The following is a 16,042-nucleotide window of genomic DNA, read 5'->3' on the forward strand; positions in this document are numbered from 1 at the left end:
CGAGTTTGTCTACTTTGCTGCAGCCACCCACACACACACACCCATACACACCCACGCACACCCACATACACACATGGCTACACATTTTTGGCAATTTCCTGGCTTTCTCCATTCGTTTTCTGTATTTTACTTCTACTGTTGCCTGCTGCTGGCTGTCTGGCCGATGCCTCAATTTGACATTGATGTGCCAAATGTGGAAATTTTTCTTTCACTGACCAACACGACATGGAAAATGGAAGTCACTGTGCGAACGAACGACAGAGAGAGAGAGAGAGAGAGAGAGATAGAGAAAGAAAAAAAACTGTAACAGCAAAAGGCTGTTGAAATGTAATTTGGCAAAATATTTCTGCACTGCCTTTGGTTCCCAAAAAAAAAAAAGAAAGAAACTCTTCCACCCAAATGAAACTCAATCTGTCTGACTGCCAGTCATGCTACTTCTCATCACCCATTTATTTGCGAATGGGGTATGGGGCATGGTTAGTGTCTACCAGACATTCAAAGTTTCTTCTTCTTCTTCTACCCCGATACATCCTGCCATCCATGCTTCATGCGTTAGTCATTTTGGCACTTTCTCATGCTGTCACTCGTTTTGCCTTTTACTCATTCACACAGCAACGCCTACTTTTTTCCAATTTCGCCCTGCTTCTGCTCTCTATGGCAGATTAGTGTATGTACATTTTCCTACTTGTTATTTTTGTTGTAATTGTATTTTGTCTCCTCTCGTCCACTCTCTCCCTCTCTGTCGCTTGCGTATGTTGTTTGATTGTGCATTTAATGTCAATTTGCTACCAAGAGCAAGCAGCAAACACATTTTTTCCCCCATTTTCAGATGACTAATGTTTGTGCAAAAGAAATGAAAAGAAATAATGAAATCAATCATTGACAACAGATATAGAAAAGAGGCTTAACATTGGCTTGAACTAATTATTGGTTATAATAATTAGCCATATATGCAGAGAGAAAAGAGAAAAGTAGAATTCTACCTAAAATTAAAGTTACCCAAAAACATTCATTCTCCAGGACCTTAAAACTCTCATTCATTATTGTCTAGACACAATTGGAAACGGAGCAAATCCCGATTCTCGGTTTTGCCTTGTCCATTTGCAAACTCATTTACAATTAAAACAACATTAATTTTCCTCTAATATGACCTCAAGCATTTTCCTTACAAAATTTAAATTGCCACACAAGTGGCAGACGCAGCAGCATTGTCCAGCCCCTCCCCCACCCCGAACCCACACGGTTCGTTCTCCTCAACAGTTTCAGCCCTCAGACCATGCCACAAAAAAGTAATTAAATTACGCAACAAAACCAAAAACTCGAGCAAAACTTAAAACGCCCTCGCCACAACGGTTTATTGCCACGCCCATAGTGTGGTGCGCCCCTGTGCGAAAATATCGCATAATTGCGTCAGGCGAGCGCATAAATTGGCAAAAGACAAGCAGCCCGCGGGCACGTGCGTGAAGCCAACGAGAAAGACAGAGACGGAGGATAAGAGAGAGAAAGGTTCACTTATGGTGGGGAGGGGAGGGGAGATGCGGAGGTGAAGCCATATAGAAATGGCCTCAAAAGCTTTAGGGCGGTAACAATCAAACGGTGCACTTGGCGTGTGTGTGCATATGTCAAACGGGGACAATCATTCACATTCAAACCATATCCAACACGGGCCACACCCTTTCTTGCGTCCTTTGGTTCTTTTTTGAAATGACTGCATGCATTGTCGAGGGCATTGCATGGCTGTCACTCGAATGGCTCGACCGACTCTGTCATGCATTGCAGTTGTTGTTGTTGTTGTTGTTTTTTTGCCAACTTAAATTACATTAAGTATGAAATATTATGCTAATTATGGCTGATTTCATTTCATTTCATTTGATGACAAAGACGAACAAAGAACACGGCACAGACACAAGGCACAGAGATGGAGAAAGAGAGCGAGACAATGCAAATGAATTAAAATTAAATGGCAGGAAAAATGGAAATTGAAATGTAATGCAAGGCAGTCAAATAGATATGGGGAGGGGCGAATGGCAGTTGATGAGGGGGAAGGTGGCCACTTTTCCTCCACGCTTTTTGTCATGCGTTTGAGTCTCGAGGCAACGGCTGTCATTGAAGTGAAGTGAAGCTGACTCTGTCTGACTTTTTACCATCTTCTCTTCTTTATTTCATCATCATCATCCTCGTTGTTGTCGTCATCATGCGCAATTTTATGTCAAACGTTGCGTATGCGTAATTTTTATGAGCAACCCTTTTTTTTCTCTTTCATTCAGTTTTTTATATGATTTTTCCATCACTTTCAAATGAGAAATTAAATTATTTGCTGCTAATGTGCGAGTACGAGTGAGAGGAAGGGATGGGCGGTAAGAGCGGAAATGACACAGCAAATGTAAAGAACAGCAGGCGGAACTGGCTCACACACACTGAGACACACAGCAAATGCTTCTCGAATTTGTGCGCCGTATGTTTTACAAAACTAAAACTCATTTCTGGCAAATTAAACTTAAATGTGCCAGCCATCTACGTTGAAAGATGCCAAGCAAAATGAGTTAAAAGCTGCTAAAAGGAAGGGTTGGACCTGTGAGAGGCAGAGGGAGGAAGACTAAACGAGATGGCAAAGGCTTTTGTGGCACATGTGTAAGCGCATCTGAAATGTGAAATTAAAAGGCATTTCCGCAAAATGTCAGCGTCATATTGTAAAACATGAGTATTTAATTAGAAAATACTTTCAGGCAAGAGCAGTATATCCCTGTTTTTACCTACCTCCTGCCATGGTCCTGCTGCCCTGTCGATACTTACATGTGCGCCTTGCTAATGAATTTCACCAGCTAACACACACACACCCAGATACACACACACACACACACACAAGGTTTTGCGCTTTTTAACAACTTAACATAGTCGAGATCGCGTTTGAGTTTGCCTTTCGCGTTTTGGCGTTCGCTCTCAAGTTTGTTTTCATGTATGGAAAAGGATGTAATACAAAATACCATTTTCCGTAATGGTAGGTTTTACATAGCTAGTTTTCTGGCTAAAACTTTGCATGTATGCGGCATATTAACACCGAAAAACTAACAACGACCATGAACAATGAGCAACAACATCAAATGTGTTGGCTGGAATTGCCGGCAAGAGGCTAGCAAAGGATATGGACAAGGACGTTTGATATTGTTGTTGCTGTTGTTGTTGCTGCTGTTACTGACGATGATGGCTGTGTTAATGGCCACGCATTATTCAGTGCCTCATTCTCAGATTGTCACAGCGATAAGCAGCAAAGTGAGTGTAGGGTGGGAAGCAAAGGGAGGCGTGTGTGTAATGGTTGGGGAGAGTTGGAGGTGGCAGAACGGCCGTGCTTGTCCACTGGCCATGCTAAAACTCATTTGCCGTTAACGAGCAGCCATTGTGCTTATAAAAGGATTATTTACAAATCACTGACTTTCAAAAATTGTCAACTGCAGGGCAAATGCCTGGGCGGACGCGCCATCAACAATTTGCTAAGGGAAATGCTTTGATCTACAATTTATGAAATTAACCCTTAAGTGCTCTCTGACATAGACATCGACGCTTCAGTGAGCAACAACGAATCGAAACGAAACGAAACGGAACGGAACTGAACACAATATAACATAAAATAGCATTGGCATTGCCATCTGACTTCCCCGTCTTGAATCAACTTGATTTGGATTTTGATTTCTTTTAGCTGATTACGCGCATCAACCGTCTAAAGGAAACGGATGCAGCAGCATCTGAATGATTGTTGTGACTGACTTTTTGTGAAACGCAAATAGATTTTGCTCTTAACAAATGGTTAGAGGAATAGTAGAGATGGTTGGATGGTTGAACGATTCAATGGATGAGCGGCAGCAACAACAACAACAACAAGCAAAAACTTCCATAAACGAAAGTCGCTTAAAGAGGGCCGCCCCTTAATTGATACCTTTTTTATTTGCTTTGTGGTCAGTCTAATTGGTGTTTGCATGTGGCTCGAAGCCTTGTGCAAATATTCTGGAACTGACCAACAGGCGAGCTTTTGTTTATTCTCGTTTTCTCGTTTTTTTTTCTTTCTTTCGTTTTGTTTTGCTACTCTTCTCCTCTCCTTTTGTAATTTTGCGTGCGTTGTGTTTGCTCATTAAACGGCTTGCCGGCATTTAAGTCCAGGCGAATAAATATCAATACCGATATTTCTATACTCTATCTGCCTTGAAATACTTTAAACCTTATCTAACAGGCCAGAAATTTATCCATTGGATGATTATCCACAGATTTCCCATATCATTTAAGCGAAGTTTTAAACATTTTAAAAGCTATTTCAGAATAGATTTCCCCTATAATAATCCTAAAATTAACACTTGAGATAAAGAAAGTTGCCTTAGATCAAAATTAGACAAACAGATTTCAATTAAAGTATTCGGTTCTATATAATATTCTTTTACCTATATTATTTGTTTACCTACTTCAGTGATAAATTCCACATACCCTTTCATTCTGTCATGTTCTTCTTATTAACAACATCTTTCGCAATGTCATCAATTAGCAGGACTCAAGTCAAGTCGAGTGTCAAGTTTCGGGCAAAAGAGAAAACCATTGACAGACTCGAATGAGTTTCATTTCATTCCATGACCAGACTAATGAGCAAACGAAAAATGTAGCAACTGCAGGGCATATCCATAATGTGCCACACCTCCTCCTCCCACCCCCCAATAATATGTATGTATGCTGCTTAATGCCACTTACAAGCCCATGTCAAAAGTTATTAGCCTGTTGTTCTGGCTGGTGCTTGGTCCTGGCTGCATTTGCCTCCCCAACGCAAATGAAGAAAAAGAAAAATAATTTGTTTTGCCAAGAAGCTGATTACTAAATACATAAAACAAATAAACAAAGTCATTTGGCCAGCTTCTTCAGTTTAGCTGCTCTAAGCAGAGAGCTGAAATAACAAAATTTTTGGCTGCCAAAAAGTTTGTCTACTGCTCCTGCTCGTGCTGCTGCGGCTGTCATTGCTAAATCCTGGCACGGCTCTGGGCTATACGCTACGAATTATGCTGTCAATATCCCAGCAACATATTCACTCGTTTAATATTTTTCCTTAGTTTTATATAGAAAATATTACAAGAGTTTTTTTTCTCTACTTTTTGTGTTTTGCGTTTTTTGTTTTCTGCGCTTAGACAACTTTTGCCTTAAGTTCAGGAGGTTCCTGTCGCTGTCGCTGTCTGATACGTAAGGGCGTTAAACTCATACATCACTTTATCCTGCTGATGTTTCTAGCTGCTGTTGCTTTAGCTCCCAGTTTCCCAGTGCTTCTAACTAACTGCCTTGCATGCTGTTTGTCTTGGTCCGCAGTTTGCACATTTCTTTCTTTCGCGCGCTCTCCCTCTGTTTTTCTCTTTCTATCTCTTTCAAAGTGGCACGGATATGTGTCAAGAGTTGCCAATATTCTAGCCAAGCCAACGCTATTGAAAATAAATTTATAACGCATACGTCATGTTGTGTGTGTGTGAGCGAGTGTGGAAAGGTTCACAAGTTTATTGCATTTGTCGCTGGCATTGCAAAACTTCAATAAATTATTTTATTGCGACAGTTATTTTGCTTGCTTTGCTCTTGTTATTCTTCTGGCTGTTGCCTTTTATGAATTTGTTCAAGCATCCACTGAACAAACATAACTAGTATAAGTATAACTATAAGTATCAGCCAGCATATCCATCTCCGCCATCCTCATCAGCCATCATCATCATCATCATCATCATCATGATGGAAACTTTTCCAACATTTGCTGTCGCATCGCATTTGCTTTTGGTTTTTCTCTCCCCTTTCTTTTATTTTTGTATTCTTTTTCCTTTTTGCAGCAAATTGCAAATGACTTTATGAATTTGTTGTTATGACTCCTTTGCCATATGAGTGCCAGACAGAAAGACAGACAGACAGACAGAGAATAAAAGGGAAGGGAGAGGGCATAATCATTCGAACCATCGTGCAATGAAATTGATTCCGCACACGATGACATAAACTTGAAATTGCATAATAAATTTCTACACAACGCATAATGAGCAATTGCATACATACATGTATTTATATATAGATACAAATACACACATATACATACATACATATATGTGTTTTATGAGTCCATAGAAATGTTGAATAATTCCATAAGCCATAAGCATTTCTATGTCAAATAGGAAAATTGAAAGACTTGTATAGTAAGTAACTGAAATATTGATTAGTTGCGAAATGGCAAACGTTCCATATAAATTGAATGAAAATCACAATAATAATAAACAAACATAAAGCTAAAACTATATTTGAATTTTTTAATAGTATACAAATAAATAAATTCGCATCACAACATTTATGTTGGGACATAATTTTCAATATCACTTGGCATAGGTTCTAGGTTTTGGTCTTAAACATTCATTTCAATTGACCATTAAACTGAATTTTTGGGCGTTTATTAATGCCGAAACACTTGGTCTCAGGCTCATCAAAACTTTTACACCTTACCTACCCCTTAGTCTGTTAAGCCCACTTAATAGAAAGGCCAAACAACCCAACAACAACAAGAACAACAACCAACACCTTTGGCGCCTCAAGGGCTCATTGTGAAATTACCCGCTGCAAAGAAAAGAAAGAAAGTAAAGTAGATGGAAAAGAAAAAAATGAAATGAGGCTAACAAAAAAAAAACTTGGAATGGAACTCTGAACAGGCAGCCAAAGGCTATAAATGAAAAGACGTTCTACGGTCCTAGGCGTCGCAAAGAGGCAATAAGTAGCAAAAATTACGCTAAACGCAGCAATTTCCTGGAAAATTGCGCCGCGCTCACACACACACACACAACTTACATTGTATATGTATATTGTTAGCTGATTTTCTTGGAGGTGGCAGCATGAAAATCAACTATAAATAAGGCATAAAGCACCAAAGCAGACTTTTTATAATGCGCAACGCGTCCAATATACATATATATAGACGCCTAGATATCGCTTGAGCAGGTGGGAAGGCTGTCAATTTTTCCCTCTCATACACACACACACACACGCAGTCTGCGTTGTTTAATGCGTGTCATATTTGATTGATGCCATCGTGCAGGATTGGATGTTGTTGTTGTCGTTGGTGGCATTAACCGTGGAACAATGTCAAGAGTTTAACTTTGCCCCGAGCGGCACTCAAAGTGTCACGGTTTTGGCCTCGTCGCTGCCGCTGCCGCTGCTGCTGCTCGTTTTACCTTTCATTTCTCCCATCTATGCAAAAATTGCCCCTTCAGGTATGCAATGAAAAAGTGCGTAAACTGTATACATATAGAGGGGGTTGCGACACAATGTCTATGTATGTGTGAATTCTTTTTTCTCTCCCTCTCTGTATGTCTGTATGTGGGCGTAAATGTCTTTGTATGCGTGTGCATGTGTTGTGTAATTTAACTCTCTGTTTTGTTAACAATTTTATCAGGCTTTCTTTTCTTTCATTCTTTACGTGTATGTTTTGTGTATATGTATGTGTGTATGTATGTATGTATGGCCTTGGCTTTGGATTGAAAGCCAAGGGCTTTTAGCCAGACTTGGAACATAATTTATGCCAAGACAAATGATATACCCTAAGTGCATTAGGCAGTTGCTTTTAGTGCCCTGCGGCTAAATGTTGACTTAATAATTTGTGGCAATTGGCGTCATGTGGCAAACTAATTTGAGTTAAGCGCCTGCCCAAATAAGTAAACACCCACACGCACACACACACACACACATCTAGATTAATACAACAAAGCCTTGTTAACCGAATGCCTGTTTACTAACCCAACTAAACGAACAAACTAATTGAATTATTAATGCAACTAAACCAACAATCACGCCCACCATCATCATCCAACGCCAACATCAATAACATTAACCCTCGCTCGCCAAATCCAAAACTAAATCGAAAACCCGAAATAAATACCACAAATTTTTTTGTTAGCCCATTTAATCATTAGCAGTTAACACTCATACAAAAACTCTATCTCTCTGTCGCTCAGTCACTCACTACTACCTTATTCTCTATCTCTCTCTCTCTCTCTCTATCTCTCTCTCCTCACACTATCGTTCTGGCTGCGCCGTATGTACGTAACTATTATCTTCTTCTTCTTCTTCTGGTGCTATTCTCGTTTCCAGGATGGACAACGCGGTCATTTAGAGGGTCTTGCATCCGTCTATTGTGAATTGTTAATGGCTCCCTTTGGAGATATTTTAAGTGCTTTAGAGAATGCTAGACAAGCAGCTTGGGCGGAGCGGAGTCCGCTACATCCAGCTGGCGGTAGCAGCGGCGGCGCCAGTGGAAGCGGGGGCAGTGGTCGCAGCGGTATTCAACTCCGTCAGCAACATGGCCATCGTGGCCATTCAATGCACGGCGCCGGCCTGCCCAATAGTCATAGTCAGCCAATTTATGTGCCAGGAAAATATTCGGTATGTATATACATATGCTGCCCCATATCCTTCGCTCCCCCCCGCTCCCTTCCTCCACCAACAAAAATCCACTCAGCTCCCTATCACCCACACAACAACCACTCAAAGCAACCAATATAAGATGAATAATAATAAAAAGCACACAGACAACACCCACCGCCCACCACCACCACCCACCATTAGCAGCATTAGGCCCACCAAAAAAATTATAATAATAATCAAATGGTTATAGAAAATATTTACAGAATAAATACTTGAAATCAATTGAAATTGACCACAAAAATATTATGAAAAAAATCTGATTGATGTTGGCGTTGGCTATAAAAACCAAAAATTAGAAAACAAAAACCCAAAAATTTATTGAAAATTTTGTAAATAATTCTATGCAGAAAAAAAACCGAAAAAATATTATCACAAGCAATTTGTAGATATTTGAATTGAATTTTTGTTGTGCCTGAAATAATTTTCATTTTCATCATTTTTATTGTGTGCTGCATGTTGCACGTAACTACACGAAAAATATACCTACTATATATTAACTCGTATATCCAACTAACTTTCTTAAAATTTAAGACTAATATTTCAAAACTATAATTTTCACAGCCCTCGAGTTGTTTGTCCGACAAGGAAGAAGATGAGATCTATGGTTTCGGTTATGGTGTGTTTGCGCCACGTGTTGCACGCGGCGGATTGACGCAACAGCAGCATTTGTTGCAACAGCAAACGTTACAAACGCAACAGAGCATTCATCAGCAACAGCAACAACTGCAGCAACAGCAGTTGCAACAGCAACAGCAGCAGCAGCAACAACAACAATTACCAATTGTGCCAGGCCAACAGGCGGCAGGACAGCCCGGAGTTGGACCACAGCAACATCAGACCCTCCCGCCAAATGTAGCCCACTTGAATTTTGTGCAACAAAAGTGAGTTAAAAAAGGATTCATTACATTTTCATTAAAAGTCATTTAGTGAGCCACATACAGAACACAAAGAAAATAATTAGATGAATTAGGAATGCATCTGAAATTAGTTATGGCTCTCTTTAGAAACTATCTTTATCAGAAACTTTTGTTCTTATTAACCTTTAAATTTATTACTGCTGATTCTTAAAGTCCTTTAAAACCTTCTGACCCATACAATTTCCTATTTGCTTTTTTCTTTCTTTTTTCCTATAGTTGCCTGAGTCCACGTTCCGCGTATTTTTATGAATTTCCACCGACAGCAGGTAATGTCAAAATGGAAGAGAGAAAATCAGTATGCAACTTTCAATTCCCTTTTGCTAATCCAATTCTCTTTCCATATCTCACATACACAGAGGGACGCGAAACTAAGAAACGTACAACATTGGCCCGACTGCTGAAGGGCTTAAAAACTGTCAATCGACGGGATCGCAACAATCAACAAAATGGCGCTCAGGCTAGAGTAAGTTTTTGTCAAGTTTCTTTTTTTTTCCAATACCCACAGCAAACCCATTGGGGAAAGGGAATGAAAGAATGAACGATGAATGGGGAATGGGAGGAGGGTGGGGGGGATGTATGCTGGGGAACTCATTTTCGCGCTTCGTTTTATGACCGCAAGCAAATTGTTTGTCCTTGCCTTTCATTTAAATCAACTGCGGTAATTCTTTCAATTTATTTGCTTGCCGCTTTGCCGCTGCGTTTTCCATTTCTTGGCCTGGCATTTTATGACTTTCTGCGTCTTGGTTGCGCGCTGCCGTACTTAATCTTGGCCCTGGGGACATGTAAATTTTTATGCGCACTGCTTCTGCTTTTGCTACTGGTTCTGCTTCTACTTTTGCCAGTTTCGTCTTCTGTCTGTGTGCCAAACTGAAAAGGTTAAAAATGTTTTGCCAACGGCCATGTCTACATTGCCACTTCTCTTTCTTGGCGCTGCTTCCACCCAGCATCGTGAGCTGTACTTACTCCATTCGCTCACTTTATCTGCTGGCAGCTCTCTCTCTCTCTCTGTTTTTCACAAAGGATTCATTCAGTGCCGAGCGCCTTTGATTAGAGCCCAGGCAGACCTTTGGGGAGCAGTCTGCTCCTGCACGGAGCACTACTATTCTTGAGGGCGGCGAGCACAATAGCAAAAGCATCAGCGGGAAGAAGTAGCAACAGCAGCAGCAGCAGCAGCAGCAGCAGCAGCCTGGCAATGAAACTGTGGCCAAAGATAACGTAGCCGGGACAAGTCAGGCGACGCCGCTCATAAATAAGCAAGGACATGCATAAATTTTTCAAAAGCAACCAACGAAACAAGTAAGAATAAATAAAAGAAGCTGCTTGGCGAAAAAAAAATAATACAAACACACACATACAAACACCAAAGAAAGGAGAGAGAGCAAAAAAAAAAAAGAAAATAAATAATAACCCGGTGGAGAGGTAACAGCACAAGAAGGACGACCTGCAACAGATAAGCGCAGGAAATGACTAAGGATATGTGCCTAAGTAGCAGCATCCTTGCCAGCTCGTCTATGGCATGGCCTTTCAAAATATAATTAAACAGCCACTCACCTGGCTCGAGATGCTGCTCGACTACTCCAAAGTTAACCCTGAATATGGCCATGGCCATGTGTTTGAACCCCAGCCAGTTGATTTGGTATTTATGATAAGAAAACAAACGCATTAGAGACAGAGCGAGAGAGAGAGAGAGAGCCGTGAATTGGGGTCTAGGGTCCAAGGGTCGCGACCCTAAACGAATGGAACGTAACGGCACTGAACTGATCCGAGGCGACCCATGTTTGCCCCATGAACTCGTTATTAATTAAAAATTAAAACCCAGCTGAAAGGTGTGAAATACAAAATGGCGTCGTAATGGCACGATAAAGCACGTGCTCCCACCAACAACAACAGCAGCAACAACAGCAACAACTCCCGCCATCAGGACGAAGAAGTGAAAAGGAGTCTTTGATTTATGAGTGGCCGTTATGTGGCGACTGCTAGGGTCAAAGAGAGAGATGGAGGGAGAGAGATGCTCTTTGTGCATATTTGATGTCAAGTTCCCAAAGTTAATAAGCCAAACGGCCGAAACTTTTTGCCCAAATTGAATTTCCAAATACTTCTTTAAATTAATTTTACAATTTTCTTTTTCTTTACACACCTGTTCTTATAATTTTTCTTTTTTAGGCGGCCAACGATCGTCTGAGGCATTTCCAAATGATAAACGGCGGAGCTGGAGGACAACAGCACAGTTTCGAAGAGACAATCCATAGGGTGAGTATGCATAGATAAATAAATATGTATGTATATGTATTCCAAGGTAACATCATGCGAATGCCAGCATAAATATTTATGCAACAAAATTTAACAAGCTGCTGCTGCACGGTGACAGCTGCAGCAGCCGAGCAAATTACTTGGAAAAATTTGCACAACGGCAGCAGCAGCAGAAACTACAACAATTCTGACACTAGGAATATCCTTTCACCATTATGTTGCTTTTGTTGTTGTTGACTGCATTTGCAATGCAATTTCAACACGAAAGCTGCGGTTGTTGCTTTTGAGCACGTTTACCTGTAATGGCATGCCAACGACAACAACAAAAACAACAGCGGCAACACCAACGACCGACTGTAGATGCATGCAACATTTAAAAGTTCATTGCCGTCAACATTCATTATTAATGACAGCGTACACAACGTCAACTAAAAACAAGCACAACAAAAATGCAATCAACACGGCGGCAACAGCAACAACAACAAACACATATACAGACACCTGCAACAACAAAAGCAGAAGTAACAGCTGCATAATGCATACAGCAATGATGTCCTTATACCCCATATCCACCCGACAAAAAGGAACAATGCATAAACACCTAAAAGTAGACTTTGTCAAATTTCAATCAAGAAATAAATATTAATCAATTGCAATTTATCTGACAATAATTCATGTATTTGTCCATCCTTCTTTACAGTTAAAAGTTCAAGAAGCAATGCGAAAAAAGGAGAAATTTCAACGTGAGCATGAAGAGGTGAGTAATACAAAAAACAACCACAAAAAGCAAATTCACAAGAATCCATTTTCGTCTGTCTCAAGTTTCAATTACTCATATGGACTTCGCTGCGGGCATTTAAATTGTGAAATTGCAATTGTAAAAATAAATCAAGCATATTTGTTTTGGCCATTTTTCACAAATTAAATAAACATAAAACATTTTCACAAAGACCAAAAACAAAAAAAAAGAACAAAAACAACAGGAAACTAAACAAACAAACATAGCAACACATACATAGACACTCAAAGACTATTAATTTCATGGAGGCAAATAGCATTTTATTTGCATAAATAAATAAAACTCAAAGAGAGAAACTAGTAGTAGATATTTCACTTTCCCTTTATTAAACGAACATATACATAACTTGGCTAGGTAGGACAGTCCTGTTGAGATGATGGCCAAAACAAAACACCACAAGCCAATTAAAAAAGCTATTAAAAATATTTTATAGAAAAATAGCAATTATTCCTTCTGGGCTAAAGCATCTGTATAAACAAACAAACAAACAAAGACACCAACAAACACATACAAGAAACATGCAAAAACAACATACAAAACAGACATACTAAAACAACAACAGGAAAAAAAAACAATCAACTTGAACATGGCAAATGATAAACTTTTAAAAACACACAAAAATTACTTCTTTCACACACACACACCGTTAAGAGCTTGTGTGGAAGGATGTTGAAGGATATGCAACCCTCTCAAAAGTCTCTGTGTGTGTGTGTGTGTGGATTTATTTTTGGTTTGCAAGTGTAAATGAATGGTCATGGCTAGTGTTATGTAAATGCTGCACAGCCTTTTATTTAGCCTTAAAGTGTCTCTCATGCCACATAAAATAGTTGCAAGAATTCCATAAACAAGGTGTACACACAAAATGCATATGAAAGGACCTACATATAACTGGCAAATGGAAAATGATTTCGAGCCAATTAGAAGTTTGCTTTTGCTATAAACATGGACGGTTCCAGAAGGGAGTCTGAGTGAAACTGGAAACACTCTGAAATGTCAATATTTGCAATAATTTTTAACTTTTTCCAACTCTTTTTAACTCCCATTAACGAATCTTCCAAATGGTCGGTCAATTTTAATAAATTCTTAATGAATTTTCTAGGTCGAAAATCTTAATTTTTTTATAAGACACCCCCGAAAATATTTTCTAGATCCGTCCATGCAACTACCATGTGGCAAATGTTTTACATTTTGTTTATTATATAATAGAATATATTTCTTGTTATTGATGATCAAAGACGTTTCAAATATGCAAGTAGACAAATTAAACCTTGGTTAAATTTTAACATAAAGAAATGTTAAGAAATTTGTTTACATATCAAAATTTATTTTCCAACCTCACTAAAAAAAAACGAAGAATAAACGAAATAAAAGAAGAAATGGAATACCCAAAATAACAAGTCTCTCAGCTGTAACAAAAAATTCTTTGACTGGTTTCAAACCAATTCTCTTAATCAATTTTGGCCACTTGCAAAAATTGTTGAATCCTTCATTGTGTTTGGTTTTTAGGATTTTGTGAAATTGGTTACAAAGAGCAAAGCTCTGCCTAACATCTGTAGTTAATTAGCATAGTTATCAGCTGCTTCATCAGACTGTAGTGAATACTTTGGCCCTTAATACACACACACACACACACACACACACACACACACACACACATAAAAGCATACTAAGTCACTCTTTGGCACACAAATTGCGTTGGCGCACGACGACAATTTGTCTGTTTGCACGATGTCCTCACAACAACGTGTGCGCCTAAGCAATGGCAATAATTTTTGTGCATAAATGAAAAGTACACACACACACACAAACACAAGGTGTAGAGTATGAGAGAGATAGAGAGATGTTGTTGTTATTGTTGTTAGTGCTTTTGGATGCTACTACAGCTCCTGCTGCTACTGCTGCTTAACTTGGGCAAACAACTTTCTGTTTGTCTAATTGTAATTGCTGTTTTTGTTGCCTCGACATGGTCATGGACATGGATGCTGAATTCTCGGGCCAGAATGCTTATTTTCCATTTGGCAACTTAGTAACGCAAAAAAAAAAAAAACGAAATTTACTATGCACATGAAATATTTATGATGTGAGAGTAGTGGAAGGAGCAGGAGGAGGACGAGGAGAAGTGGGATATAAATGTTTACTCTAGCCGCCTCATAGTTTTCGGTTTACATTTGGCCAGGCAATTAAGCAGGCCACCCTACTGCATGCCACGCCCATTCCTACACCTAGTCCTTGCTTCTCATACATATATAAGAAGAAAACTCTTGTGTCTTGGCGACGTAAATTTCAATTTGTTACATGAAATGGGCACAGCAAGTCAATTGTTGAACCAGGCGAAACAAGGACAGAGAGGTGGTGGGTAGACATACTACATGATAAGAGGGGGTGGGGTGGGGATGTTTTTGCAATGCATGGATACTATTTGAATGCATTTTTAATGCAGCTGCCGAAAAAAGCTTTTAGCTAATTTTTCAGCATTGCTTTTCACGCTGTTTCTTTTTGGCTCGGCCCTGGCATCCTTTTTTCCAAAAAAAAACACAGACAGAGAGGGACGCACACAGAGGCATTCCAAACATTCTCATACATGCCGCTTTTAGTTTTTTTTTCTTCTTATTTTTCCTTGTAAAATTAGTATGCAGCACACATTGCGCTATTATGTTGCAGGATAGGGCGAAGGCGGTGATGGCGGCAGGATGCCAAAAGCATTGCAGGAACCAAAAGCATTCTAGTTTTGCTTGAGCTTGGAAAATTGTTTTAGTTTTCAAATGGAATTTTGTAATTTTAACGCCTTGCCTTTGCCATCTCAGTCTTTGCTTGTCTCTTTCTGTTTTTTACACTGCTTTCTCCAATGACTTCTTGGATAGCTAATAAGATGAGGATCTCGTCGCCGCCGCCTGCCAAAGTTGACATCATCTCATCCATGTCCTTTTTGCTGCGACTTTTTCCTCTTATTTTCCTTCATTTTAAACAGCAGTCACGTTTGGCATGCAGACAGACAGACAGACAGACAGATAGACTGAGACACAGACAGACAAATAGACACAAAGTGCACCCAAAAATATACAAAATTTCTGTGTGTGTGTGTACTTTTGATGATGACTTTAACCAAGTTTAGCTCTTATTTGATGTTGGCCCCCGTACAGTTTTAAATTGAACAAAATGCAACAATTGAATGGTCCTTTAACAACTTTGTTCACTAACGAATCTTACAATATCCTCGCAATCCTAATTATTCTTTCAGATCTTGCGTGACATACGCCAAGGGCTGCTGCAAATGAGTCGAGGCGAGGGACGCATGGGTAAGTTTAGCTAATGGCCAACAAACATTTCACATAAAACTTGGCCTCCTTCCCTTTAAGGAATCCTTAGACAAGCACACCCAAAAGAGCAAACAAATTTACACTCGAAATGTTGCAACTGGAGGCGTGGCACAGTCTGGCTAGCGTCACATGCATAAGCGAGCATAAAATCTTATGTCCGTTTCCGGTTGCAACAACTCCAAAAAACTTATTCTGCCTGCATTTTTGTCGTCGTATGTGGCAAATGGCATTTCAAGTTTTCTGTGTGTGTGTGTGTGTGTGCGTGTGTGTGTGCAACGTTGCGTATAATAATATTGTGT

At 39.6% G+C, this 16,042-nt stretch overlaps 1 protein-coding gene across 8 annotated transcripts in view; it reads left to right on the top strand.

Annotated features, from left to right (window-relative positions):
• The window catches only part of LOC6650487 (homeotic protein female sterile), a 161,564-nt gene that overhangs the window by 134,594 nt on the left and 10,928 nt on the right, over positions 1 to 16,042 (top strand). For 3 of the 8 annotated variants that reach the window (XM_047011617.1, XM_047011618.1, XM_047011610.1), the window contains exons 3-8: positions 8,128 to 8,418; positions 9,022 to 9,341; positions 9,594 to 9,643; positions 9,734 to 9,840; positions 11,541 to 11,627; positions 12,328 to 12,384. In XM_047011617.1, coding sequence (XP_046867573.1) covers positions 8,128 to 8,418; positions 9,022 to 9,341; positions 9,594 to 9,643; positions 9,734 to 9,840; positions 11,541 to 11,627; positions 12,328 to 12,384 — 912 coding nt within the window. Of the gene's footprint in view, positions 1 to 8,127; positions 8,419 to 9,021; positions 9,342 to 9,593; positions 9,644 to 9,733; positions 9,841 to 11,540; positions 11,628 to 12,327; positions 12,385 to 15,664; positions 15,723 to 16,042 lie in introns of those variants that run through there. The other 5 variants (XM_047011603.1, XM_023180012.2, XM_023180013.2 and 2 more) reach the window with 4 other exon arrangements.

The sequence above is a fragment of the Drosophila willistoni genome, chromosome 3R (genome assembly GCF_018902025.1).
Source record: "Drosophila willistoni isolate 14030-0811.24 chromosome 3R, UCI_dwil_1.1, whole genome shotgun sequence".
Classification (NCBI taxonomy): domain Eukaryota; kingdom Metazoa; phylum Arthropoda; class Insecta; order Diptera; family Drosophilidae; genus Drosophila; species Drosophila willistoni.